Below are 26,948 nucleotides of genomic sequence, written 5' to 3'. Positions count from 1 at the left end.
TCCGAGACATCCCTGGCCCTGGCACCTGGGAGGCAACATACCTTCCGGGAGTCTCGTTCGCGACCACAGAATCTCCTATCTATTCCCCTAACCATTGAATCTCCTACAACTATTGCTTTTCTATTCTCCCCCCTTCACTTCTGAGCCCCAGAGCCAGACTCAGTGCCAGAGACCTGGCCGCTAGGGCCTTCCCCCGGTAGGCCATTCCCCCCAACAGCATCCAAAATGGTATACTTGTTTTGAAGGGGAACGGCCACGAGGGATCCCTGCACTTTCTGCCTGTTTGTTTTTTTCCCCCTGACTGTAACCCAGCTATTCTTGTCCTGTACCTTGGGTGTGATTACCTCCTTGTAACTCTTTTCAATCACCCCCTCTGCCTCCCGGATGATCCGAAGTTCATCCAGCTTCAGCTCCAGTTCCCTAACACGGTCTTTGAGGAGCTGAAGTTGGGTGCACTTCCCGCAGGTATAGTCAGTGGGGACACCGGTGGTATCCCTCACCACCCACATCCTACAGGAGGAGCATGTAACTGGCCTAGCCTCCATCCCCTCTTACCTGACAGAATATAGCTGCCCTGTGGACTAACTAGATCTCCGCCCTCCGACCCTGCTCCCAGCCAGCTACACTTTCTGTAAACTCCTGGCTCTCTTTGCACTCTTTGCGGAAATGTCGGAAACAAAATGAAAGGAGCACCTTACTCCCTCCTCACCTAACTCCCTCGGTCACCAAACTCTCACTATCGCACTCAAATGCACCAAAGTCAGCACTCCCTCGGTCACCAAACTCTCACTATCGCACTCAAATGCACCAAATTCAGCACTCAGTGCAAACAAAGTCTGCATTGTTTGAACTATGCTGTCCAAAGCCGGTTATTTGATGGGGAACTGATTCAAGTGTGATTTAAATGTCATCTGATTGTTCCTGTAGCTGGGTGCAGGAGAAGGCTCGGCGTGCCAAGAAGTGGAGGGAAGAGTACCGAAAGGAGGTGTACAGCAAGGAAGATAGTGAGAAGGATTCTGACACTGGAGATGACCAATCCGATATTATGGAGCCAACAGAGGTAGCTGTGGCCCGGGAAAATATTGCTGCTCTTGTGGCTGAGCAAAAGAAATTAAAATGGCAAAAGGTAACCATATAACCCAACAGCTTCAATATAAATCATTGTTTATTATAAAAGGACTCTGAATTTCCTGGAATAAATATGTTTATTAAGAAAATATTTTAAAATCTTAGCTTTATTTCATAGAATGTTTGCACAAATTGAAAAATTAAATTTTGTTAATTGAATTCCTGTTTAAGGACTAGCTACAAAAATATATTTAACTAAAAGAGTATACGAACAGTTGTTTGAATTAGAAACTTTTCTTGCACTTCATTGCCTGTCAGCAGAAATATAATGGTATTTTTAGTCATAATGAAGATTATAAAATAGATTTTCATATTGTTTTTCATCATTTTGATAAAAATTTATCATGCAATAAAATTCAGATACAACTTGCAGTCAATTGCTCAATCCATACTCTCACCAGAAACACCCCTTTATTCAGTGTGGAACCAATATCCACCTCAGTGATTTTCCTCGTTAACTTATTTCACAAGTCAGTTATACTTTTGTTGAATAGGTTCTGTATCGTTTTGCTTGAGTTTTTACAATGTTTGTCACCATTTTTCCCCCCTCTCCTCCTCAGAAGGTGTTGGCCTATTTCCAGAATACCTTTCACATGGTCAATTATACTTAAACACCAACAAAACACTTTATAAATGAACACGCTCTCTGGTTGTCAAGCTTAAATCAGAGGGTAGGGCTTTTTACACAATACATTTTTAATACAAATTTGCTAACTTTTCTTTATCTTGTACAAAGTAAATCTTCATATTCTCAGGCCATGATGAGGAATAAAATGTAAAATGCAGCCCTTGATCAAACCAAGCTCTAAACATATCTTAATGTACATAAACACCAAGAAATATGACAGAAAGTTTCTTTGTTTCTCTCCACTCTGAGTGAACACCCCACAACAACCCAAATTTCTTTAAACATCCCCTCTTATGCTCACCTGGTCTTCTTCTAGTCCCGATCCAATTATTTTTTAAAGGAGTCATCTTTACACGGAGACCAGACCCCTCATACATCCAGCTACAGTATGTGCTATATCACAGGTCACACAAGATATGCAGGTACATATTTTGAGGGAAGAGACTGTAAACCCTGCTTTCATTTCTTACATAGATCTCCTCAAGGCTTCAATGGTCTTAATGCTTGTATGGGCATTGAGCTTGCCAGTGGAAGGCCTGTTCTCTTGTGGCACCCAATTTAGATGAATTGCACCATGATAACCCAGCGTAAAATGGATATATTATAAGCCTACTACATTTCCTGTTAATTAGCTATTCCCACAGAGAGGTTGTTACTACGCTTCATATGTTTGAATGCTGGTTCACTTAATCTGCTGAAATTTCCAATCTCTAACCAGCTTCCACTTTCCCTTTTCTAGGTTGAGTTGGAGAAACAATTCACTGACATCCGTTCCCGTGCTCATAGATTGGAGGAGCTCCTTCCCAAGAGGATCAGCAGTGAGCAACAGCGGGAGGTTTTAAGCCTGCTCTGCAAGGTGCATGAACTGGAAATTGAGAACACAGAAATGCAGTCCAACGCATTACTCAAGGACAACGTCATACGGCAGACAGACTATGTCGTTCAACGTTTTGAGCAGCATAGGCAACTGTGTGCTGAAATTATTCAACAGCAGCGGCAGATCATAGAGGGTATCATATCACTTAATTCCTACAATTTATGCATATTCCTTTGGATAATTGCAAATGATCGGCTTTGCAATCTGCTTTTACATGTCTGCATTTGTGTGTCTGTGTATGTATAAATGTTCTTGATAAAGTTGCGTTGATTTTAAAACCTACACTCACAATGTTATGCTAACAATGAACTTCCTATTTGTATGGTTGGGATTGACCTGTCAAAATGATAACAAACACCTTTTGTTTCAAGTTGCAATTACAGCACAAATAAGTGATGCTGTTTCTTTGACATGGGAACCATGAGATATTTTGTGCCTCTTACAGATCACAACCTGCTGGTTCCTTCACAGTTGGATGAGTTGTATGAAATTTACCTGCGAGATCTGGAAGAAGGTAACCTGGACCGGATTGTAGCCATCCATACAGTCACAACAAGAACCCTGAAGGTACAGTCTAAATTGTGGGCATAGAGATCTATCTATTTAAATATGTGAGAAAAATCAGATCAGCTCCTTACAGAGATATACTGTATCAGAGTTATTCACCTTCAGTGGTTTATTTATTTCCCACTTCATGTAATTTTTTTGAAGTTAGAAATGTTCTTTGTCAGAATATAATACTAAAATGAACTTGGGATGGGGAGGGTTCATGCCCTTATGTTCTCTAAAAACTAAGGGCTATCTATAACACCGGAGTGGACAGCTCATTCATCATTCCAAATGGACTGGACTGAGTTTTATACAGGACAATGGATGTAATAACTGAATGCACCACTGTACCTGAAATACTTGCGAAAGATGTACAGAAACCTAGACAACCAGCACCTGTTTTGTGGGTGCAAAACAGCATCTACGCCTTCAATATAGCAGGCAGGAAGCATGCACTAATTATGAGCCGATCGGGACGGCACGGTGGCGCAGTGGTTAGCACTGCTGCCTCACGTCGCCGAGGACCCAGGTTCGATCCTGGCCCGGGGTCACTGTCCGTGTGGAGTTTGCACATTCTCTCCATGTCTGCATGGGTCTCACCTTCCACAACCCAAAGATGTGCAGGGAAGGTAGATTGGCCACACTAAATTTCCCCTTAATTGGAAAAGAATAATTGGGTACTCTAGATTTAGATTTTTAAAAATAATAATTATGAGCCCATCACCCATCAGATTGGTAAAGTTAAATAGGTTGCCATTCAGTGTCTCTGCCAAACTATTTGCATATGCCTGTTTGAGGTCCTGATGCGCAATCAATTACTCTCAAGACAAGATGAACCATAACTAATAGGCTTTAATCTGCTAGAACTCTTCCCTAGTAGCTTCGATACAGAAAGTGAAGGCTGCTGGGACGGCATCGGTTCTTATACTCCGCCTCTCAGGGCGGAGCTATGTACATCAGCCAATAGTAGACTCCTGGGTCTAACCAATGGTCATCCACCTCTCAGGTACCGCAATACCTGGTATTACCACATTCACCCCCTGTTAAAAAAGAGCCCGGCGGGGTGATGGCCAGCGTTAATAGTCGCCTTTCGCATGGTATGACCAGGTATGGAGGTACCGTGATGTCGAGGGTAATAACAAAGTGTACATGGTGCAGCAGTCAGTCGATCGGGTGGCCTGGGCGTCCTTCTGGAGCGTCTGGGCTTCGGTGGTGATTCTGATGGGGGTCCCGGCGGTTGCGACTCCGGGAATGTGAGGTCGTCCTCTCAGGCAGCTTCGTCACTCCTAGGCGGCGCTGTTGGGGCAAAAGGTGGATGGGGGGGAAGACGCCTGTGGGGGGCGTCGGTGTGTGTTCGGGCCTAGGCAGGAGCGGCGGGAGTACTGACCCTCCAGTTAGGTGCTGTTGGGAGGGTGAGGGTGGGGGCAATGGTGCGAGTGCGCGTGGGGCTCCGGCGGGCACCAGGTCCTGAAGGGAGACCGTGTTTTGGCGGCCGTCAGAGAACGCTACGTAGGTGTATTGGGGGTTGGCGTGCAGCAGGTGGACCCTCTCGACCAACGGGTCCGACTTGTGCGCCCTCACATGTTTCCGAAGCAGGATGAGTCCGGGTGTCACTAGCCAGGTTGGGGGCGAGGTCCCGGAGGAGGACTTCCTGGGGAAAACAAGGAGACGTTCGTGAGGTGTCTGGTTCATGGTTGTACAGAGCAGTGACCGGACGGAGTGGAGGGCCACCGGGAGGACTTCCTGCCAGTGGGAGACTGGGAGATTCCTGGACCGTAGGGCCAGCAGGACAGTCTTCCAGACTGTTCCGTTCTCCCTCTCTACCTGCCCGTTTTCCCGGGGGTTGTAACTGGTCGTCCTGCTCGAGGTGATGCCCTTGCTGAGCAGGAATTGACGCAGTTCATCACTCATAAAGGAGGACCCCCTATCACTGTGAATGTATGCGGGGAAACCGAACAGTGTAAAGATACCCTGGAGCGCCTTGATGACGGTGGTTGTGGTCATGTCTGGGCAGGGGATGGCGAATGGGAACCGGAAGTACTCGTCAATCACGTTAAGGAAGTACGTGTTGCAGTCGGTGGAGGGGAGGGGGCCTTTGAAATCCATGCTGAGGCATTCAAAGGGACGGGAAGCCTTTATCAGGTGCGCCCTCTCTGGCCGGTAAAAGTGCGGTTTGCACTCCGCGCAGATTTGGCAGTCCCTGGTGACGGTCCTGACCTCCTCGATGGAGTAGGGCAGGTTGCGGGTCTTGAGAAAATGAAAAAAACGAGTGACCCCCGGGTGGCAGAGGTCCTCGTGGAGGGATCGGAGGCGGTCCACTTGTGCGGTGGCACATGTGCCGCGGGACAGGGCATCAGGAGGCTCGTTCAGCTTCCCCGGATGGTACAAGATCTCGTAATTGTAGGTGGAGAGTTCGATCCTCCACCGCAAGATCTTGTCGTTCTTAATCTTACCCCGCTGTGCATTATCGAACATGAAGGCAACCGACCGTTGGTCCGCGAGGAGAGTGAATCTCCTGCTGGCCAGGTAATGCCTCCAGTGTCGCACAGCTTCTACTATGGCCTGGGCCTCCTTTTCGACCGAGGAGTGGCGAATTTCGGAAACATGGAGGGTACGGGAGAAGAAAGCCACAGGCCTGCCCACTTGGTTGAGGGTGGCCGCCAGAGCTACGTCGGACGCATCGCTCTCGACCTGGAAGGGGAGGGACTCGTCGATGGCGCGCATCGTGGCTTTTGCAATGTCTGCTTTGATGCGGCTGAAGGCCTGTCGGGCCTCTGTCGACAGGGGGAAGGTTGTGGACTGGATCAGGGGTCGAGCCTGGTCTGCGTAATTGGGGACCCACTGTGCATAATAGCTGAAGAACCCGAGGCAGCGCTTTAGTGCCTTGGGGCAGTGAGGGAGGGGGAACTCCATGAGGGGGGCGCATGCGCTCAGGGTCGGGGCCTATGACTCCACTTCGCACTACGTAGCCTAGAATGGCTAAACGGTCGGTGCTAAACATGCATTTATCCTTATTGTATGTCAGATTAGGGATTTTCGCGGTCTGGAGAAATTTGCGGAGGTTGGTGTCATGGTCCTGCTGGTCATGGCCGCAGATGGTGACGTTATCCAGATATGGGAACGTTGCGCGTAAGCCGTACCGGTCAACCTTTCGGTCCATCTCTCGCTGGAAGACCGAGACCCCGTTCGTGACACCGAAGGGAACACTTAAAAAGTGATAGAGCCGCCCGTCTGCTTCGAAGGCAGTGTACTGGCGGTCACCATTACGGAGGGGTAGCTGGTGGTAGGCAGTCTTGAGATCCACCGTGGAGAAAACCTTGTATTGCGCAATCCTGTTTACCAGGTCGGCTATACGGGGGAGAGGGTACGCATCCAGCTGCGTAAACCTGTTGATGGTCTGACTGTAGTCAATGACCATCCTATGTTTCTCCCCGGTCTTTACCACCACTACTTGAGCTCTCCAGGGACTGTTGCTCGCTTCGATGACCCCTTCCCTCAGCAGCCTCTGGACCTCCGACCTGATAAAGGTCCGGTCCTGGGCACTGTACCGTCTGCTCCTGGAGGCGACGGGTTTGCAATCCGGGGTGAGGTTCGCAAACAGGGAAGGCGGGTCGACCTTAAGGGTCGCGAGGCCGCAGACAGTAAGGGGGGGTATAGGGCCGCCAAATTTAAAAGTCAGGCTTTGCAGAAGGCACTGGAAATCCAGCCCAAGGAGAGTGGCTGCGCAGAGGTGCGGCAGGACATAAAGGCGGAAATTGTGGAATTCCCTGCCTTGGACAGTGAGGTTCGCTAGGCAGAACCCCTTTATCTCCACCGCGTGTGACCCGGAGGCCAGGGAGATCCTTTGATTTACGGGATGGGTGACAAGAGAACAGCGCCTTACCGTGTCAGGGTGAACAAAGCTTTCCGTGCTCCCAGAGTCAATCAGGCACAACGTCTCATGGCCGTTGATGGAGATCGTCGTTGTAGCTTTCGCAAGCGTCCGGGGCCGACTCTGGTCCAGAGTCACCAAGGCCAGCTGAAGTAATGGAGAGTTCTGGTCAGGCAGCATGTAGTCGGCTGTGCTGGGGGCCTGGGGCCCCATCCAAGATGGCGTCTCCCATGGATCGCACATGGTGTCCGGGGATGACGAAGATGGCGGCGGCGAGGGACAAAATGGCGGTGCCCACCCGTCCAGCGTGGTGTCCGGGGGGGCAAAATGGCCACGCCCGCAGGTCGCACGTGGCCTTAGGATAGGAGGGTGGCGGTGAGCGCTGGGCGGTCGGGGCCTGAAAGGGGGGTTGCCGATAGTCGCTGGAGACCGCGGCCACGGCGCGGGCCTGGCAGACCCCCGCATAGTGGCCCTTCTTGCCGCACCCTTTGCAGGTGGCAGCGCGGGCGGGGATGATTCGCCTGCCCGCAGAAGAAACAGCGGTGTCCGGCGGTGTTAGCGGGCCGTCTCGTCGCACAGGCTTGCGGGGTCAGGGGAAAGGTCTGAGGGGCTGCCGCTACGGGGTGCCACGCAGCCCAGGGGGCCGCCGCACGGTCGGGAGCAAAGGACAGCGCGTTTTTATATGCAATGTCCATGGACCCCGCCAGGGCCAGTGCCTCTGCAAGTCCCAGAGTGTCCATTTCTAGGAGCCTTCGGCAGATATCGGGGGAGGTCATACCTGCCACGAAAGCATCCCTGATCAAAAGTTCCGTGTGCTCGTTCCCCGAAACTGGCAGGCAGCCACAGTTTCGGCCCAGCACCAGCAGCGCCCGGTAGACGTCTTCCAACGTTTCCTCGGGGCTTTGCCTCCTAGTCGCCAGCAGGTGACGGGCGTAGACCTGGTTCACAGGGCGGATATAATGTCCTTCTAGCAGCTCGATCGCGGCAGCATAATTTGCCGCCTCCTCGATAAGAGGGTAGATCCCAGGGCTGACCCGTGAGCGTAGGAGATGCATCTTTTGTCCTTCCGTGCGGGTGTCGGCGACCGTGTCGAGGTAGCCCTTAAAGCACACCAGCCAGCCAATGTTTGATAATAGCAGCAGAGTTGTCCGCGTGGGGGCTGAGCTGAAGGCACTCCGGTTTGATATGGAGATCCATCCCTTCACTGAAGTTGTAGCAGATTAAATTGAGGCGCAATCAATTACTCTAGAGACAAGGTGAGTCATAACTAATAGGCTTTAATCTGCTAGAACTATTCCCCAGCAGCTTCGATACAGAAAGTGAAGGCTGCTGGGACGGCATCGGTTCTTATACTCTGCCTCTCAGGGCGGAGCTATGTACATCAGCCAATGGTAGACTACTGGGTCTAACTAATGGTCATCCACCTCTCAGGTACCGCAATACCTGGTATTACCACAGGTCCCCTCTGCAAAATTGGTTGACTTTTAGGTTAATAGTGACAGCTGCACTGAGGAAAATCTGGTCTGCATGGTCTAATGGGGGCCCTTTAATGTAATTTACCTGCTAGACAACAATCAACGAGGTAAGTTTTTAAAATACAGTTCCTGAATGTGGAACCACTTACAGCAAATGTGCTTCTGCCAACCCCAAATTCACAAGAATGCAAGTTGTTGCTGGCCGTACCTCTCTGCCCCTCCCTGCCCCCACCCTGTACTGTCCAATCCCCCCCCAATTGCTGCTTCCCCCCCTGTCATACCACTTTCAGAATTGGTTATCCACCCATGCCCCATCCATTCCACTTCAGCGATGAGCTCGTTGATAGTGGGAGCGATTCTCGAGCCGCATTGCCCCTGACACCCTCATTGGGCATGAACCAGATTAGCATATTTAAAGCAGTATTTGAATATGCTGACTCAGTTTCAAGCCGGATTCTCCTCGTTCCCGGTAATCCGCACGCTCGCTGGTGCATTGTGAGGCCGGCAGGAATCATTACTGGTCTCCACCACCGTGATGTTCACGCTGGGGGGCACAGAGGACATTGAAGCCCCTGAGTGGGCAGGGACACGACAGGGCAGTTCCATGGCATTGGCCCAGCACCCTGGCAGTGCCAGGGGACAGTGGCAGGTTGACCCTGCCGAAAGAGCAGGGCTTGAAAGGGGAGGGGCCTGAAGGAGGTCATGAAGAGGAGGGAGAATTTGGCGACCCTATAGGGTGTCGTTTAACTGGCGGGTTCCACTTCCGCTTGTGGCTATGCGGAGCTAAGTCGCACGTTCAGCAGCTCCCGCTAAAAACAGACTTTTGGGCTCTTTTTAGGGCCCGTAATGGCGCTTGTTCGACGTTTCCCGGTGTGGGAAAGGGACAGCAACATTCCCCCAATAGTGTATGGATTGGATCAGGAGTGGGGCGATTAAAAAGTGGCATTGAAGAAAAGAAAGGTGCGAGGGAGGAGGACCAAAATGGCGGCAGGCGGAGACCAGGCAGCGTGGAGGCAGTGGGCGCAAGAGCAGCAGGAGCTTTTCCAGTGCTGTTTGAAGGAACTGAAAGCAGAGCTGCTGGAGCTGATGAAGGCTTCAATCGATAAGTTGCTGGAGACCCGGACGGCCCAAGGGGCGGCGATCCGGGAGGTCCAGCACAAGGTCTCGGAGAACAACGACGAGATCCTGGGCCTGGCGGTGAAGGTGGAGGCGCACGAGGCGCTCCACAAGAAATGGCAGGTGAGGTTCAAGGAGATGGAGAACCGGTCGAGGTTGAAGAACCTGCGGATCCTGGGTCTCCAGGAGGGGCTGCAGGGATCGGACGTGGGGGCCTACGTGGTCACCATGCTGAATTCGCTGATGGGAGCGGGGGCCTTTCAGGGGCCCTTGGAGCTGGAGGGGGCCCACCGAGTGCCGGCGAGGAGGCCCAAGCCCAGCGAGCCGCCGCGGGCGGTGCTGATGCGGTTCCACCGGTTTGCTGATCGAGAGTGTGTGTTAAGGTGGGCCAAGAAGGAGCGGAGCAGCAGGTGGGAGAACGCGGAGGTTCGGATCTACCAGGATTGGAGTGTGGAGGTGGCGAAGGAGCGGGCCGGTTACAACCGGGCGAAGGCAGTGCTGCACAGGAAGGGGGTGAAGTTTGGTATGCTGCAGCCGGCGGGTCTGTGGGTCACCTATAAGGACCAATACCTTGATAGTGGGAGCGATTCTCAAGCCGCATTGCCCCTGACACCCTCATTGGGCGTGAACCAGATTTGCATATTTAAAGCATTATTTGAATATGCTGAGTCAGTTTCAAGCCGGATTCTCCTCGTTCCCGGTAATCCGCACGTTCGCTGGTGCAGTGTGAGGCCGGCAGGAATCATTCCTGGTCTCCACCACTGTGATGTTCACGCTGGGGGGCACAGAGGACATTGAAGCCCCTGAGTGGTCAGGGACATGACAGGGCAGTTCCATGGCATTGGCCCAGCACCCTGGCAGTGCCAGGGGACAGTGGCAGGTTGAGGTGGTCCCCGGAGGAGGCGTGGGCCTTTGTTCAGGCCAAAAAACTGGATTCGGATTAAGGGTCGGGGACGAGGGGTCGCGGTGGAGGGATGGTTGGGGATTGTTGTGTTGTGTTTCGAGGGGGGGTTCTTTGTTTTTCGGGGGTTGATTGGGCATTTTTTTGATTAGGTCCGCCGGGTGGGCTGGCGGGGGGAGGTGGGGGGGGAGGTAAACTGCTTGGGGGGTTGATGGTCGGTAGGGGGGATGGAGCCCCGCGGGAGAGGCCTGAGTTGGGGGTAGTGGGACTGGGCCTGGAAAGGGAGCTGCGGCAGAGGAGGTGGGGCTGGGCGAGTGGAAAGCGCGGGCTTTTTCCTGCGCTTAGGGTTGAAGGGGCGGGGCCGGAGCTGGGAAGCGCGGGCTTTTTTCCCCGCGCCGGGAGTGGAATGGATGAGAGCCTGCTGGTGGACAAGGGGGGGGAGGGGAAGTTCCACACTGGGGGGGGGGGGGGGGGTCGATGGAGCGGCGGGAGTGGCCTTAGTCAGCAGGAGTCAGCTGACTTACGGGAGTGCAATGGGGGGAGCAATGCAGCTAGCTGTGGGGGGGGGGGGGCGGGGTGCGAGAGGGACCAGGTTGCCGCTGGAATGGCCAAGGGAGAGCTGGAGTCAGTAGAGGAGGACGGGGCGAGGGTCTGCCGTTGTGGGGAACGGGTCGTGCGGGGGGCGCGGGCACGTGGCTGGCCTAGGAAGGGATATGGCTAGTCGGCGGGGGAGGGGGGTGAGTAGCCCCCAATCCGGCTGATAACCTGGAATGTAAGGGGACTGAATGGTCCGGTCAAGCGGGCCCGGGTGTTCGCGCACCTGAAGGGGCTGAAGGCGGATGTGGCCATGCTTCAGGAGACGCACCTGAGGGCGGCGGATCAGGTAAGGTTGAGAAAGGGGTGGGTAGGGCAGGTGTTTCATTCGGGTTTGGATGCAAAAAATCGGGGGGTGGCAATTTTGGTGGGGAAGAGAGTGTCGCTCGAGGCATCGAGCATTGTGGCAGACAATGGTGGTAGGTATGTGATGGTAAGTGGCAAGCTGCAGGGGGAGCGGGTGGTGTTGGTCAATGTATATGCCCCGAAGACATCCGATGGCGGCAATGAGTGAGTGAGCCGCACATTCGGGGGCTCTCACTGGTTCCCCGGTTTTGCGGGACTGCGGAGCGCTGGAAAGACGGCCACGGAGGTGCTGAGGAACGGGCAGAGCTGCATGGAACTGCGGGAGAGCAGAAAGCAGCGCAAACGGGAGAGGAAGGGACAAAGGCAAGGTGCAGGGGAAGCTGACCCGGGAGCAAAGATGGCGAACCTCGGACCCGGCGATCCAGCAGGCGCTGGAAAACATGCTGCAGGTGATAAAAAGCAGTTTTGAGTCGTTGAAGCGGGATAACTTGGACCCACTTGAAAATGAATGAAAATCACTTATTGTCACAAGTAGGCTTCAAATGAAGTTACTGTGAAAAGCCCCTAGTCACCACATTCCGGCACCTGTTCGGGGAGGCTGGTACGGGAATTGAACTGTGCTGCTGGCCTGCCTTGGTCTGCTTTCAAAGCCAGCGATTTAGCCCTGTGCTAAATCAGCCCCTCTTCAGAAGGCAGTGGTTCAGCTGAACCAGAGACTGGATGCCCAGGACGAAAAAGTTAAGGAGCTGGGGGAGGCGGTGGAGGAGCAGACGGACGCGCAGACGATTGCTGCGCTAGAAGTCGACGGGTTGAAGGAGAGACAGAGAAGACTGCTGGACAGAGTGTAGGAGCTGGAAAATAGAGCCCGTAGACAAAATCTGAGGATCATCGGCCTCCCGGAGGGGGCGGAGGGAGCTGATGCCACAGCGTTCGTGGTGGACCTGTTGATGCAGCTGATGGGGGCTGAAGCCTGTCCGCGATCGCGGAGCTGGAGGGGGAGTACAGGCGAGACAGGTGCGTCCCCCCCCCCCCCCCCCCCCCCCCCCCCGTCCGATGGTGATTAGGTTCCACAGGTTTGCGGAGAAGGAGCGGGTGCTGCAGTGGGCAAAGAGCGCTAAGAGCAGCACGTGGAATAACAGTGTCCTTCGCATTTACCAGGACCTAAGCCAGGAGGTGGCCAGGTGGCGAGCAGCCTTTAAACAAGTTAAGGAGGTGTTGTTCAAAAAGCACGTGAAGTTTGGTCTGCTCTTCCCGGCCTGTCTTTGGGCTACGCATCAGGGCCAACACCACTACTTCTCCAAGCCCGAAGAAGCGATGGACTTTGTGAGGGATCAGGGGCTGGTCTCGAAAAAAGGACCCACGGACGCAAGCTAGGGTCCGAGAGTTACTGGGTGAAGGGACGCCTACTGTGTCTGGACTGCAGGTCGACTGTTTACTGCTTTAAAGGTGCCTTGTGTATTTTCTTTGTGGGCAGTTTTTGCCTGTGGGGGGGGAGGGTATTACCCCCCCCCCCCCCCTCTCGAATGGTCTTTTTCCTTGTATTGCGGTGTTATATATTTATTTTTTTTTCTTTTTGGGTGCTCAGAAAGGGACGTGGATTAACACTTTTCTGTGTACACAGCTGGGACTGTGTTGTACCTGGAGCAGCCTCGCGTTGCTGTTTGATGTTTCCATCTTGTTTGATCTTTCCCATCTTAGTGAGACTGCTCCAGTGGGTAGGAGTGGGGGATGGTGTGCTGGGGAGTGGGGAGATGAGGTCGGGGGAACAATGGGAGTGAGACAAGTGGGCGCCGGAGTGATGAGTCACCGGGCTAGCAGATTGGCTAGTCAAGGGAGTCAGGTGGGGGGGGGAGAATACAGCCAGTGAATGGCAGGGGTGGGGTTATCGGGGGATGTTGCGGGGGGGGGGGGGGGGGTATTTTGCTGACTTGGGGGGGATCTGAAGTAGGTAATGGAAAGGAGGTCGGGGGTGGAGGCAGCCAAGAGGCGAGCCAGGAATGGCATGGCGCATGGGCCGGGGGCGGGCCCAAGAAAGGTTATGGCTGACCGGCTTTGGGGGGGGGGGGGGTTGTGCCCCCCAACCAGGCTGATCACCTGGAATGTCGGGACTAAATGGGCCAGTTAAAAGGGCACGTGTGATCGCGCATTTGCGGGCTCTAAAGGCGGACGTAATTATGTTGCAGGAGACACATCTGAAAGTGTCTGACCAGACTAGGCTAGGGAATGGCCGGATCAGCCAGGTCTTCCACTCGGACTTGGATTCTAAGTCCAGGGGGGTAGCAATTATGATCAATAAGCGGGTTCCAATTTGAGGCGGAGGGCATAGTCGCAGACGGCGGGGGCAGATTCCCTTATGGTAAGGTGCAAGCTGGAGGGGAGAAGAGTGGGTGCTGGTGGACATGTATGCGCCAAACTGGGACGACGTTGACTTTATCAAAAGAGTGCTGGGGGAGATCCCAGACCTAGACTCACGTAAGTTGATAATGGGGGGGGGGGGACTTTAATACGGTCCTTGACCTGGGGCTGGACCGGTCATGTCCCAGAACGGGCAGACTCCCAGCAATGGCAAGGGAGCTGAAAGGGTTCATGGAGCACAGGGGGCTGTGGACCAACGGAGAGCCAGACAGCCGACGGGGAAGGGGGGCTACTCGTTTTATTCGCATGTTCATAAAGTATATTCTAGGATTGATTTTTTTAGCTTGAGTAGGGACTGTGTAGGGGAGGTAAAGAATATGGAATACTCGGCAATCACTATCTCAGACCATGCCCCGCACTGGGTGGACCTGCAGGTCGGGGGGGGCGAATTACCCAACGCCCGCAATGGAGGTTAGACGTAGGACTGCTGTCGGAGGAGGGGATATGTGAGAGACTTCGGAAGTGTATGCAAAATTATTTGCAGGTGAACGATACGGGGAGAGGTTTCAGCAGCGACCCTGTGGGAGGCGCTGAAGGCAGTAGTGAGGGGGGAGCTGATCTCAATTCGGGTTCACAGGGTCAGGGCGGACAGAGCAGAAATGGACAGATTGGTTAGGGAAATTCACCGGATAGACGAGGAGCATGCAGGGTCCCCGGGGGAGGACCTACTCAGGGAGAGACGGAGATTGTAGGCGGAACTGGGGGGTGCTGTCCATGTAGATGGGGAGGGGAGCAGAGTGGAGGACCCGGCAGGACTGAATAAGGGATTTTGGGACTTCTATAGTAAGCTGTACACTTCAGAACCCCCGGAAGAGCCGGAGGAGATGAAAAGGTTCCTGGATGGACGAACCTTCCCAAAAGTAGGCAGGGGACTAGTGGACGGGCTGGGGGCCTCGATTAGAGCGGAGGAGGTATTGGGGGGCCTAAAAGCCATGCAGTCGGGGAAAGCCCCGGGACCCGGATGGATACCCAGTAGAGTTTTACAAGAAGTTCTCGGAGATAGTGGGACCAGTCCTGACAAGGTTTTTAATGAGGTAAGGGACAGAGGGACCCCTGCCACCGACGATGTCGCAAGCCACCATCTCACTGATACTGAAGCAGGACAAGGACCCGGAATCCTGCGGGTCATACAGGCCAATCTCCCTGATCAATGTGGATGCCAAGCTCCTGGCCAAGGTCCTGGCGATTAGAATTGAGGACCTGCGTACCTGAGGTGATGGGACGATCAGACAGGGTTTGTGAAAGGCAGGCAGCTGACAGCTAACTTGAGAAGATTGCTTAATGTGATCATGATGCCCCCGATGGGCAAGGAGGTGGAGGTAGTGGTGGCAATGGACGCTGAGAAGGCCTTCGACCGGTGGAGTGGGGCTATTTGTGGGAGATGCTTGGACGGTTTGGGTTCGGGGAGGGACTGGTTAATTGGGTCAGACTATTGTACCAGGCCCCAAAAGCTAGCATTAGGACGAACAGGATAATGTCAGATTATTTCAGACTACACCGCGGGACCAGACAGGAGTTGCTCACTCTGCCCGTTGCTGTTCGCGCTGGCCATAGAGCCGTTGACGATGGCGTTGAGAGCTGCGAAGGGGTGGAAGGGAATGACTGGGAGGGGCGGGGGGGGGAGCTGCCATTTAGGCTGGTGGAGGAAAGTTTCCGGTACTTGGGGATACAGGTGGCACGAGACTGGGCGGGTTACAATAAGTTACATTTGACTAGGGTTGTGGAACAAATGAAGAGGGAGTTTCGGAGATGGGATGCACTCCGCTGTCACTGGCGGGGAGGGTGCAGACTGTAAAGATAACAATCCTCCCTAGATTTTTGTTCATCTTCCAGTGCCTCCCGATCTTTATCCCATGGTCCTTCTTCAAAAGGACTGGCAAAATCATCATGAGGCTTTGTCTGGGCGGGAAAATCCCGCGGGTGAAGAAGGCGATGCTTGAAAGGATCCGCAGCGAGGGGGGGACTGGCATTGCGAGTCTGATCAACTACTACTGGGCGGCTAACATAGCCATGATAAGGAAGTGGATGGTGGGTACGGGGTCTATCTGGGAGCGGATGGAGGGCGGCTTCGTGCAGGGGCACCAGTTTGGCAGCCCTGGTCACGGCTCCCCTACCACTGTCGCCGGCCAGGTACTCCACCAGCCCGGTAGTGGGGGCGGCCCTGCGGATATGGGGCCAGTGGAGGAGGCATGTGGGGGGGGGGTGGGTGCGTTGCTGGGCTGGGCTCCAATATGTGATAACCATCGATTCGCCCCCGGGAACATGGATGGAGGGTTCGAACATGGCGGCAGGCGGGGGTGGGGAGGGTGGGCGATATGTTCCTGGAGGGGAGCTTTGCGAGTTTGAGGGCTTGGAGGAGAAATTTGGGCTGGTAAGGGGAAATGACTTTAGGTACGTACAGGTGCGGGACTTTGTACGCAGCCAGGTCCCATCCTTCCCATGCCCCCCGCCAATAGGGATCCAGGACAGAATAGTCTCTAGAGGAGAAGGAGGAGAGGGTAGAGTCTCAGATATCTACAAGGTGCTCATGAAGGGGGAAGAGTCCCAGACGGAGGAACTGAAACTCAATGGGAGGAGGAGTTTGGCGGGGAGATGGAGGACGGGCTGTGGGCGGAAGCTCTGAGTAGGGTAAGCTCAACCGCAACATGTGCCAGGCTCGGCCTGATTCAATTTAAGGTTGTCACCGGGCCCACATGATGGTAGCTCGGATGAGCAAATTCTTTGGGGTGGAGGACAAAGTGCGCTAGATGCACGGGAGGACCAGCGAACCATGTTCACATGTTTTGGGCATGTCCAAAGCTTAGGGGGTACTGGGAGGGATTTGCAGGGATCATGTCCCGGGTGCTGAAAACAAGGGTGGTGATGAGTCCAGAGGTGGCAGTTTTTGTGGTTTCGGAAGACCTGGGAGTCCAGGGGGAGAAAGAGGCAGATGTTCTGGTCTTTGCTTCCCTGATAGCCCGGCGGCGAATATTGCTGGGCATGGAGGGACTCAAAACCCCCGAAGACCGATCTATGGCTTTCGGACATGTCAAGTTTTCTGGGTATGGAAAAAATTAAGTTCGCCTTGAGGGGATCTGTACTGGGGTTCGCCCGAAGGTGGCAACCAGTCATTACTTCTTCGCGGGAGAGTGAACGTCAGCAGGCGAGGCGGGGGGGGGGGGGGGGGGGGGGGAAGGGAGAGGAAGATGGGGGGGAGGGGGGTGATTAGGGAGAGTAGGAGGGATAAATAGGCGGGCAGTGTCTAGGGAACAGGAGCGGGCATGTGCAGTATGGTTTGATTGAAGTAGTGGTTTTATACTGATGGTTTTATATTGATGTTTGCACATTTCTGTTAGCTGTAACTCTTTACAATGCCAAAAAATACCCCAATAAAATGTTTGTTTAAAAATAAAATGTATATGCCCCGAACTGGGACGATGCGGGGTTCATGCGGCGTATGCTGGGCCGGATTCCGGACCTGGAGACAGGGGGCCTGATAATGGGGGGGGATTTCAACACGGTGCTGGACCCGGCACTGGATCCCTCTCGGTCTAGGACGGGCAGGAGGCCGGCGGCAGCCAAGGTGCTGAGGGGGTTCATGACCCAAATGGGAGGGGGTGGACCAATGGAGGTTTGCGAGGCCGGGGGCCAGGTAATTTTCATTCTTCTCCCATGTCCACAAGGCCTACTCCCGGATTGACTTTTTGTCATGAGTAGGGCACTGATTCCGAGGGTGGAGGATACGGAGTACTTGGCGATAGCCATTTAAAAATATGTTTATTCAAAGTTTTTCCAACAAAAATTTTCAACCAATTATACCCCCCCCCCCTGTAACAGAAAAGAAAAAGAGAAAAGAACAGAACAAAACATAAACATATCAATCAAACATAATACAGAACTTATACAATGGGTTTCTCCCGCACATATTTACCCTCCCATATGCTTTTTATTTACAAGTACCCTAGGAAAACCCCCTCCCCCGCCCGTCCAAATACCCCCCCAGAAAGAGACACCCCCCTCCCCTCCCATCCCCACCCCCACCCCCCTCCCTGGGTTGCTGCTGCAGCTGACCGACCTCACTCTAACGCTCCGCGAGATAGGCTAGGAACGGTTGCCACCGCCTGAAGAACCCCTGCGCAGACCCTCTCAAGGCAAACTTTATCCGCTCCAGCTTAATGAACCCTGCCATGTCATTTATCCAGGCTTCCACACTGGGGGGCTTCACGTCCTTCCACATGAGCAAGATCCTCCGCCGGGGCTACCAGGGACGCAAAGGCCAGAATACCGGCCTCTTTCGCCTCCTGCACTCCCGGCTTGTCCGCCACCCCCAAATAATGCCAGCCCCCATACTCGGCTTGACCTGGACTTTCACCACCTTGGACATAGTCTTCGCGAAACCCCTCCAGAACCCATCCAGTGCCGGGCACGACCAGAACATGTGGGCGTGATTTGCCGGGCTTCCCGAGGCACCTCCCGCATCTGTCCCTCCATCCCAAAAAACCTACTCAGCCTCGCCCCTGTCATATGCGCTCTGTGAATAACTTAAACTGTATCAGGCGATAGCCATTTCTGATCACGCTCCGCACTGGATGGACCTCAAGTTGGAGGAGGAGAGGGCCCAGCGCCCGCTGTGGTGCCTAGAGGCGGGGTTGCTGGCGGACGAGAAGGTTAGCGGGCGGGTCGAGGGGTGTATAGAGAGGTACCTGGAGGCTATTGACAATGGGAGGTGCAAGTAGGGGTGGTCTGGGAGGCGCTGAAGGCGGTGGTCAGAGGAGAGCTGATCTCCATTAGGGCACACAAGGAGAGGGGGGGGGGGAGGGGGGGGGAGAGGTGGTGGGGGAGATGGTGAGGGTGGACAGGAGGTACGCAGAGGCCCCCGGAGGAGGGATTGCTTAGGGGAGCGGCGTAGCCTCCAGGCTGAGTTTGATTTGTTGACCACCAGGAAGGCGGAGGGGGCGGTATATGAATACAGAGAAAAGGAGAGCCGGATGCTGGCGCACCAGCTTCAGAAGCGAGAGGCAGCTAGGGAGATCGGGGGAGTTCGGGATGGAGGAGGGAGCATGGTGCGAAGTGCGTTGGGTATCAATGGGGTCTTCAGGGACTTCTACGAGGAACTGTACCGGTCTGACCCCCCACTGGAGGAGGGAGGGATGGGTCGCTTCCTGGACCGGCTGAGGTTTCCGAGGGTGGAGGAGGGGCAGGTGGCGGGGTTGGGGGCGCCGGCTGGGTTGGAGGAGTTGGTCAAAGGGATAGGGAACATGCAGGCGGGGAAGGCACCGGGGCCGGATGGGTTCCCCGTTGAATTTTACAAGAGGTATGCGGACCTGCTGGGCCAGCTGTTGGTAAGGACCTTCAACGAGGCAAGGGAAGGGGGGGTTCTGCCCCCGACGATGTCTAGAGCACTGATTTCCCTGATCCTGAAGCAGGACAAGGATTCCCCACAGTGTGGGTCATATAGGCCGATCTCACTCTTAAATGTAGATGCAAAGTTGCTGGCAAAGATTTTGGCCATGAGGATAGAGGACTGTGTGCCGCAGGTCATACACGAGGATCAGACGGGATGCGTGAAAGGGAGGCAGTTGAATACCAATGGACGGAGGCTCTTGAATGTTACAATGATGCCGGCAATGGAAGGGGAGGCGGAGATAGTGGAGGCGATGGATGCAGAGAAGGCCTTTGATAGGGTGGAATGGGGGTACCTTTGGGAGGTGTTTGAAAAGGTTCGGGTTCGGGGAGGGGTTCATCAGGTGGGTGAGGCTGCTATATGAGGCCCCGGTGCCGAGTGTGGCCAAGAACAGAAGGAGGTCAGAGTATTTCCGGCTACACCGGGGGACGAGGCAGGGGTGACCCTGTCCCCTCAGCTCTTTGCACTGGCGATTGAACCCCTGGCCATGGCGTTGAGGAAGTCGAGGAACTAGAGGGGGCTGGTGTGGGGTGGGGAGGAGCATCGGGTGTCGCTCTGTGCGGATGATTTGCTGCTATATGTGGCGGACCCGGTGGGGGGAATGCCAGAGGTGATGAGGATCCTTGGGGAGTTTGGAGATTTCTCCGGGTACAAGCTTAATATGGGGAAGAGTGAGTTGTTTGTGGTGCACCCAGGGGACCAGGAGAGGGAGATTGGTGAGCTCCCGCTAAAAAGGACGGAGAGGAGCTTCAGGTACCTGGAGGTCCAGGTGGCTAGGAGCTGGGGGGCCCTACATAAGCTTAACTTCACGAGGCTGGTGGAGCAGATGGAGGAGGAGTTTAAGAGGTGGGACGAGCTACCACTCTCCCTGGCGGGTAGGGTGCAGTCAGTTACAATGACGGTGTTCCCGAGGTTTTTGTTCCTGTTCCAATGCCTCCCCATCATGATCCCTAAAGCCTTCTTCAGGCCGGTTAACAGGAGCGTTATGGGGTTTGTGTGGGCGCAGAAGACCCCGAGGGTGGGAAGGGCGTTCCTGGAGCGGTGCAGGGATGGGGGGGATTGGCGCTGCCTAACCTCTGTGGATATTATTGGGCTGCCAATGTGGCGATGGTGCGTAAGAGGGTGATGGAGGGGGATGAGGCGGCATGGAAGAGGCTGGAGATGGCGTCCTGTGTGGGCACAAGCCTGGAGGCGCTGGTGATGGCGCCGCTGCCGCTTCCTCCAACGAGGTACACCACGAGCCCACTGGTGGCGGCTACCCTCAAAATTTGGGGGCAATGGAGATGTCACAGGGGGGGAGATGGGGGCCTCGGTGTGGTCCCCGATTCGGGGGAACCACCGGTTTGTCCCGGGAGGATGGACGGAGGGTTCCTGAGCTGGCATAGGGCAGGTATTAGAAGGATGGGGGACCTGTTTGTGGACGAGAAGTTCGTGAGCCTGGGTGAGCTGGATGAATAGTTTGGGCTCCCCCGGGAAACACCTTCAGATATATGCAGGTAACGGCGTTTGTTTGGCGGCAGGTGGTGGAGTTCCCACTGTTGCCGCCACGCAGGGTCCGGGACAGGGTGCTCTCGGGGGGGTGGGTGGGAGTGGGGAAGATCTCGGCAACGTATCAGGTGATGCAGGAGGAGGAGGAGGCCTCGGTGCGGTGGAGGAGCTAAAGGGTAAGTGGGAGGAGGTTGGGTGAGGAGATTGACGATGGGACGTGGGTGGATGCCCTGGGGAGAGTGAACATTTCCTCCTCTTGCGCGAGGCTCAGCCTCATACAGTTTAAGGTGCTGCACAAGGCTTACATGACCGGGGCAAGGATAAGCCGGTTCTTTGGGTGCGAGGACAGGTGTGTTAGGTGCTCAGGGAATCCAGCAAACCACACCCACATGTTCTGGGCGTGCCCAGCGCTGGAGGACTTTTGGAAGGGTATAGTGAGGACGGTGTCTAGGGTGGTAGGTTCCAGGGTCAAGCCGGGCTGGGGGCTCGCAATATTTGGGGTGGCAGAGGAGCCGGGAGTGCAGGAGGCGAAAGAGGCCGGTATTCTGGCCTTTGCGTCCCTGGTAGCCCGGCGAAGAATTCTTCTTCAGTGGAAGGATGCGAGGCCCCCAAGCGTGGAATCCTGGAACAACGATATGGTGGGGTTTATTAAATTGGAGAGGGTGAAATTTGCCTTGAGGGGATCGGTGCAAGGGTTCTTCAGGTGGTGGCAACTGTTCCTAGACTTCCTGGCAGAACATTAGAAGATGGTCAGCAGCGGCAGCAGCCCGGGGGGGGGTGGGGGGGGGTTTGTTTTTCTTGAGTGGGCATATATATTCCTTTGGGTTGATGAAGGCTGTTAATTTTTTATTTATGTATATGGGGGGGGGGGGTTGTTCTTTTCTTTCTGTATTTTGTTGTTGATATTTTGTGAAAATTTTAATTACATTTTTTTTTTAACTGGCGGGTTCCGCCAGTACCGGTAATTGGGGTCCAGGAGCCTAATACCGGCGTGAAGGGGGGGGGTTCTGATAGGGAGGCCTATTGGGAGGGTCCCAATGCCCCGATGCCAGTGATCCTTGCGGATTTGGGGGAAAAGGGATTTGATGCTGGCGAGGGTGGTTGGAGGGGAGTACACTGAACCCCGAGGCTGCGATGTTTGGGGGTGGGAGCCTGAACTGTCACTTTGAGATCAGGGCACTCCTATCTCGCTGAAGTCCTGCCTGCCAGTATGAATCATACCCCACTCCAATAAAATGACAATGCGCAGGGAGATCGTGGTTTAGAACAGTCGCGGGGATTCGCACCAGTTTTCTCAGCCAAAATTACACTTGGGTGTTTTGGGGGAAAATTCCGCCCAATATTTGCACCTTGCATGCTTAATTTGAATGAGAGCAGAGGTCCAATCTAGGGTGTGTCTCAGCCTCAAATGGAAAGATTATTCCCTGCACCCTGCCCAAACATTTGATTTTTAAGACAGAAATCTAGAATGTACAGTTACAGTTTACATTGACTCATAACAAGATCTTTTAACATTTATTTTTCTTTTCATAAATTTAGAGTACCCAATTCATTTTTACCAATTAAGGGGCAATTTAGCGTGGCCAATCCACCTACCCTGCACATCTTTGGGTTGTGGGGGCGAAACCCACACAAACACGGGAGAATGTGCAAACCCAGAGCCAGGATTGAACCTGGGACCACAACGCCGTGAGGCAGCAGTGCTAATCACTGCGCCACCGTGCTGCCCATCTTTTAACATTATTGACATCCACACAAATGTGGACCAGCCGTCACGGCACTTGGGGGGTCATCGGAGGCCCCTGGGTGATCAGGGATACGGCAGCGTAGCCCCGGTCCTCCCCCTGGGACATGAGCACCTTGATGCTGCTAGACTGGCACCTTGGCACTGCCACCCAAGCATTGGTAGGAGCATTCCGGGCATTAAAGTGGAGGCCATCAGCCTTGCCTTACTCCCTTGAAACTTACTGCCGCTACTTTGATTGCTTTTCTGTATTATGCTGTGTCCCTATTGTGCTAACAGTCTGTGTTTTCTCCCCCTTCCAAATTAGTTTAAACTCCTCCCAACAGCACTAGCAAGCCCACCAGAAAGGATGTTAATCCGGCTCTGGTTCAGAGGTGGACTGTTCCGCTTGTACATGTCCCACCATCCCCAGAAGCGGTCCCAGTGATCCAGGACTGTTGGATCCTGCACCAACTCTTAAGCCATGCATTTATCTGCGTTATTCTATTTCTGTACTCGCTAGCATGTGGTACTGGGAATAATCCAGAGATTACAACTCAAGAGGTCCTGCTTTTTGGTCTACTGCCTTGCTCCCTGAATTCTTGATGCAAGACCTTATCTCTCTTTCTACCTCTGTCACTGGTACCAACATGTGCCGTGACCTCTGCCTTACCACCCTCCACATTCAGGAACAGCAGGCAGGAAGCATTTTTGGTGAAGAGAAAGAGCAACTCACAGTTTCTTCTCTCAGCATCCAGGAGCGTTTCTCTGGATTGGCAGAAAACCCCCACCAGACTGAACCCAATCACTGTCTGTTGCCAGGCAGAATATGGTCTTTGGTCAATCCATTGGCCACCAGCCAACCAATAGAACCAAATCCCTCCAATCTCTCGGGTGCCAGAAAGCCTGATTCTTCTGTTCAAAATCTAAATTTTCACAGCTCAGTGTACTATTTTGAAACTTTGAGTTCCTTACTTCCTCTGTTCGACTGAAAGATATATGTCCATTAAAGATACATGGATCAAAATAATAACCACAAAGTAAAAGAAATGGGAATTAAGGGATTCAACAGGTATACAATGAGTATAAGTTTACATATTTGTTCCTTCCCTTTGTCATTTCTGCTGAAGGCACAAACAATTTGTACCAAAGATATAACAATAATACAGCTTCTTTACTTGTATGCCGGAAAAAAACCTGACTCCTTTGTCATCAGCAGTGTCTTGTCAAATGTGTTTTGTTGTCACAGTTTGAAACATGACGTAAAAAGAAAAATGTGATACAAAATTCATGTCTGCCGTAGATATTCTCTGGAGTTGATTCGTCTCTCTTGTAAGCTGATTCCGTATCCCTTACGACTCTTTTAGGTTAACCAGGTATATGAAAAGAAACAATCTTCCATGTCCCTTACAAGCAAGTGTTTACCTTTATTCGCCAATATCTAATCATATATTCATTCATTAGATGCAGGTGTTATTTATTGCTCATCTCCGATTGCCCTTCAAATGGCGGCGGTGAAACCGCTTCTTAAATTGTTGCACTCCATGTGGCGAAAGTGCTGTAAGGGAGAGAGTTCACGGATTTTCACCCACCAATGATGAAGTAATAGCAATACACTTCCAAGTCAGGATGGTGTCTGAGGGGAATTTGCTGGTCAGTTGATGTTCCCATGTGCCGACAGCATTTGTCTGCCACGTGGTAGAGGTTGCGGGGTTTGCAAGATGCTGTTGAAGGGGCCTTTGATAGTTGCTGCAGTGCATCTTGTAGATGGTACGCTGTGCTGCCAGTATGCACCGGTGGAGGAGGGAGCGAATGTTTGTTGTGGTGGATGAGTTGCCAATCAAGTGAGCTGCTTTATCTTGGATGATATCGAGCTTCTTGAATGTTGTTGGACTCATCCAGGCAAGTGGAAAATATTCCATCACGCTCCTGACTTGCACCTTACAGTTGGCAGAAGAGCTTTGGGAAGCGAGAATGTGGGTCACTTGCTGCAGAGTGCCAAACTCTGACCGGCTCTTGTAGTCACTGTATATGTGTGGCTGGTCCAGTGGTAACCCACAGGATGTTGATGGTGGGGTATTAAATTATGGTAATGCCTTTAAATGCCCAAGGGTCAGATCATTGCTACTGATGTCATGGGCATCCCTCTCACCTGTAGCGTGTCACAGGACCATAACAATAAAAATCACCTTGCAATATGACACCATTTTGTAATTGCCACCACAAGCAGTTCTCCAATCTTCCTAAAGGTGGACCTGTGCACACTTTAGGGAAACAGGAGGTTGAATTTAATTGGACTTGCTGGAATGGGCTTGATGGGGGTGAGAACTGCTGATACGGGAAACCCACCGCAAACGGCAGGAAGGCCGTTAGGCTCATTAACAAGCCGTCTGAGACCAATGATCCTTAACCTATCAGAATTTAATGGTGGCTCAGGGATTTAACTGGACGCTTGTGAGTCTCCTATGTCTCCAGAAAGCTGCCCAGCAAACAGTTTCAAATTTGTCTGTGGTTTGGGGGTGGTGGGTTCTCTTGTTCAAGGTGCCCAAGCAAAGGTGATGGCATTAGAAAGAGGAGAGTCAATGAAAGCCTCAACCCTGCCCTTGCATTCAAACCCCCCCCTTCCCCTCGCTGGCAGCCCCCTCCACACGACACCCATCCTCCCCACTTACCTCTCCAGTGACAATTTCTGGTGAAGGGCCTTAGGTTTATACCGGCAGTGGCCACCACACCCGGTGGTGCTGTGGGCCTCTGATTGCCTGGCAGCTCTTGAGGGCAGGATTTCCATGTACTGGAGACTTACCTCCGTGTGAGGCCCAATGATGTCCAGGTGAGTGCCTTATTGCACTGGTAGTGTCGGGCCTCCCTTGGAAAAGCGATGCAGTTATCTCATTGGTTCTCTAACTAATGGGCAAGTTTCTCATCAATACAACTAATACCACCCAAAGTCACCCGTAAGTCAGCAAACTTAAATTAGTTTATTTTAAATGAGATGTTAACACCAGAGTGAAACATCACAACAGATAAATATTTTATCTTGTGTACAATACAGCAGTTTTTTCCACATATAAAGTAAAATCAACTGATGGTCACAGCTAAATAAAGTGTCTCCACCATATGTTTGTGGAGTAAAGATCTTTTATGTTCAAAACCCATTTTCTTATTGCTTTGGTCATTCTGTTCTTTGTGAATAGTGTAGGGGTTAGAGTTGGTTATCTTCTTGGTTTGACCCTGCAGGATGGTTCAGTTACTAATGTGGCCCAGAGGCTAAAGGTTGGAGAGCTTGTCCAGGATGTGGACTCTGATCAGGAGAGTGTGCGAACAACTGGATCTGAAAAGCCTTATCCTTGGCGAAAGAATTGCAAAGATGCGCTACCACCGCTTGTACCAGAACCAGAGAGGTAATCTTAAGAATATAAGGACACAGAGGAGCACAGGCTCCAAGATAAGCTGGATGTTTTCAACCCTAAATATTATCTTTACCTCAAGAGTTTGTTGCCAGAATGGCAAGCCAGAATTTATTTTCCCCATAATGGGAGTACAGAGTAAAATTGATGAGACCTGAGTGTTAACTTGAAAATTTGCTGCAGGTGGGAATTCTGTGCAGAGAGGGAAGGAGGCACTGTTTATTTTTAACCTCTCTTTAACCCTCCGGGAGCTGGTGAATGTTCAAAGGCATTAATTGGATGAGGAGGTAGGTGATTGGTTGGTGAACTTTAAGATTTGATCCCTCTAAATGGAGGTAGTTCTTTAAATCGGTACTGGGGAGGTGTAAATATTCTAGTGAATTTATAGTTTAACTTGTTAAATCATTTGATATAACTACAGATAACAGTTGAGTAATTTTTCAAAATTTGAAACCTAATTAGTTAAGTAAAACAGAATAAAATTGACAGGGCAGGTGATGTGTTGCAGCCAAGGCATGTGGGAACTGGTATAAACTAGTGTGATCCACAGCAAGCTGGGTGCCGATGATGCTACCAAGATGTACGAGTGACTGCTGATGGATGCTATCAAAAGTCTTCTTAAAATCAATGAAGTTAAGAATGGTAGGCTTTCAATGTTTTATGGCTCCATATATGAGTGCTGGCCCGTACCTGCTCTTCAGCTCTTCAGAACAAAGAGACAGGCTCTTGGGGGGGATAAACTGTGGTTAGAAAGAACACCTGCTCAAAAGAGAAAGCACTGTAGAGTTAATGAAGAGCTATAAGAACAAACTAAGCTAACCCTCCTTTAAAATAGCCTGGACTTGTCAATCAAGAGGCATGCAAAAGGGAATGGGCCGTGAAATTGAATGTAAATGATGCAGTTCAAAGCTGTTAGTCTTCTCAGCATGCTTAGAGACTTTAAAAAGTTAAGTGGGAATGACTTTAAAAAAGCCCTTCAATGGTTCCAACAAATCAAGGGGAACACTTCACCTTGGTCAGACTAATCATTTATATTGACATGCTGGGAGAGACGTCAAAGGGTTTCAAGGCTACAGAGGGAAGACTT

The 26,948-nt window shown here is 52.6% G+C and overlaps 1 protein-coding gene across 2 annotated transcripts in view; it reads left to right on the top strand.

The window, feature by feature from the left end:
- The window catches only part of kif19 (kinesin family member 19), a 285,358-nt gene that overhangs the window by 237,749 nt on the left and 20,661 nt on the right, over nt 1-26,948 (top strand). For both annotated transcript variants that reach the window (XM_072483431.1, XM_072483432.1), the window contains 4 exons: nt 928-1,126; nt 2,496-2,766; nt 3,079-3,200; nt 25,692-25,855. In XM_072483431.1, the coding sequence (XP_072339532.1) occupies nt 928-1,126; nt 2,496-2,766; nt 3,079-3,200; nt 25,692-25,855 (756 nt within the window). The remainder of the gene's footprint in view (nt 1-927; nt 1,127-2,495; nt 2,767-3,078; nt 3,201-25,691; nt 25,856-26,948) is intronic.

Source organism: Scyliorhinus torazame, chromosome 18 (assembly GCF_047496885.1).
Source record: "Scyliorhinus torazame isolate Kashiwa2021f chromosome 18, sScyTor2.1, whole genome shotgun sequence".
NCBI lineage: Eukaryota > Metazoa > Chordata > Chondrichthyes > Carcharhiniformes > Scyliorhinidae > Scyliorhinus > Scyliorhinus torazame.
Note: the sequence above shows the minus strand (reverse complement) of the source record. Positions and strands in the feature narration are given on the sequence as shown.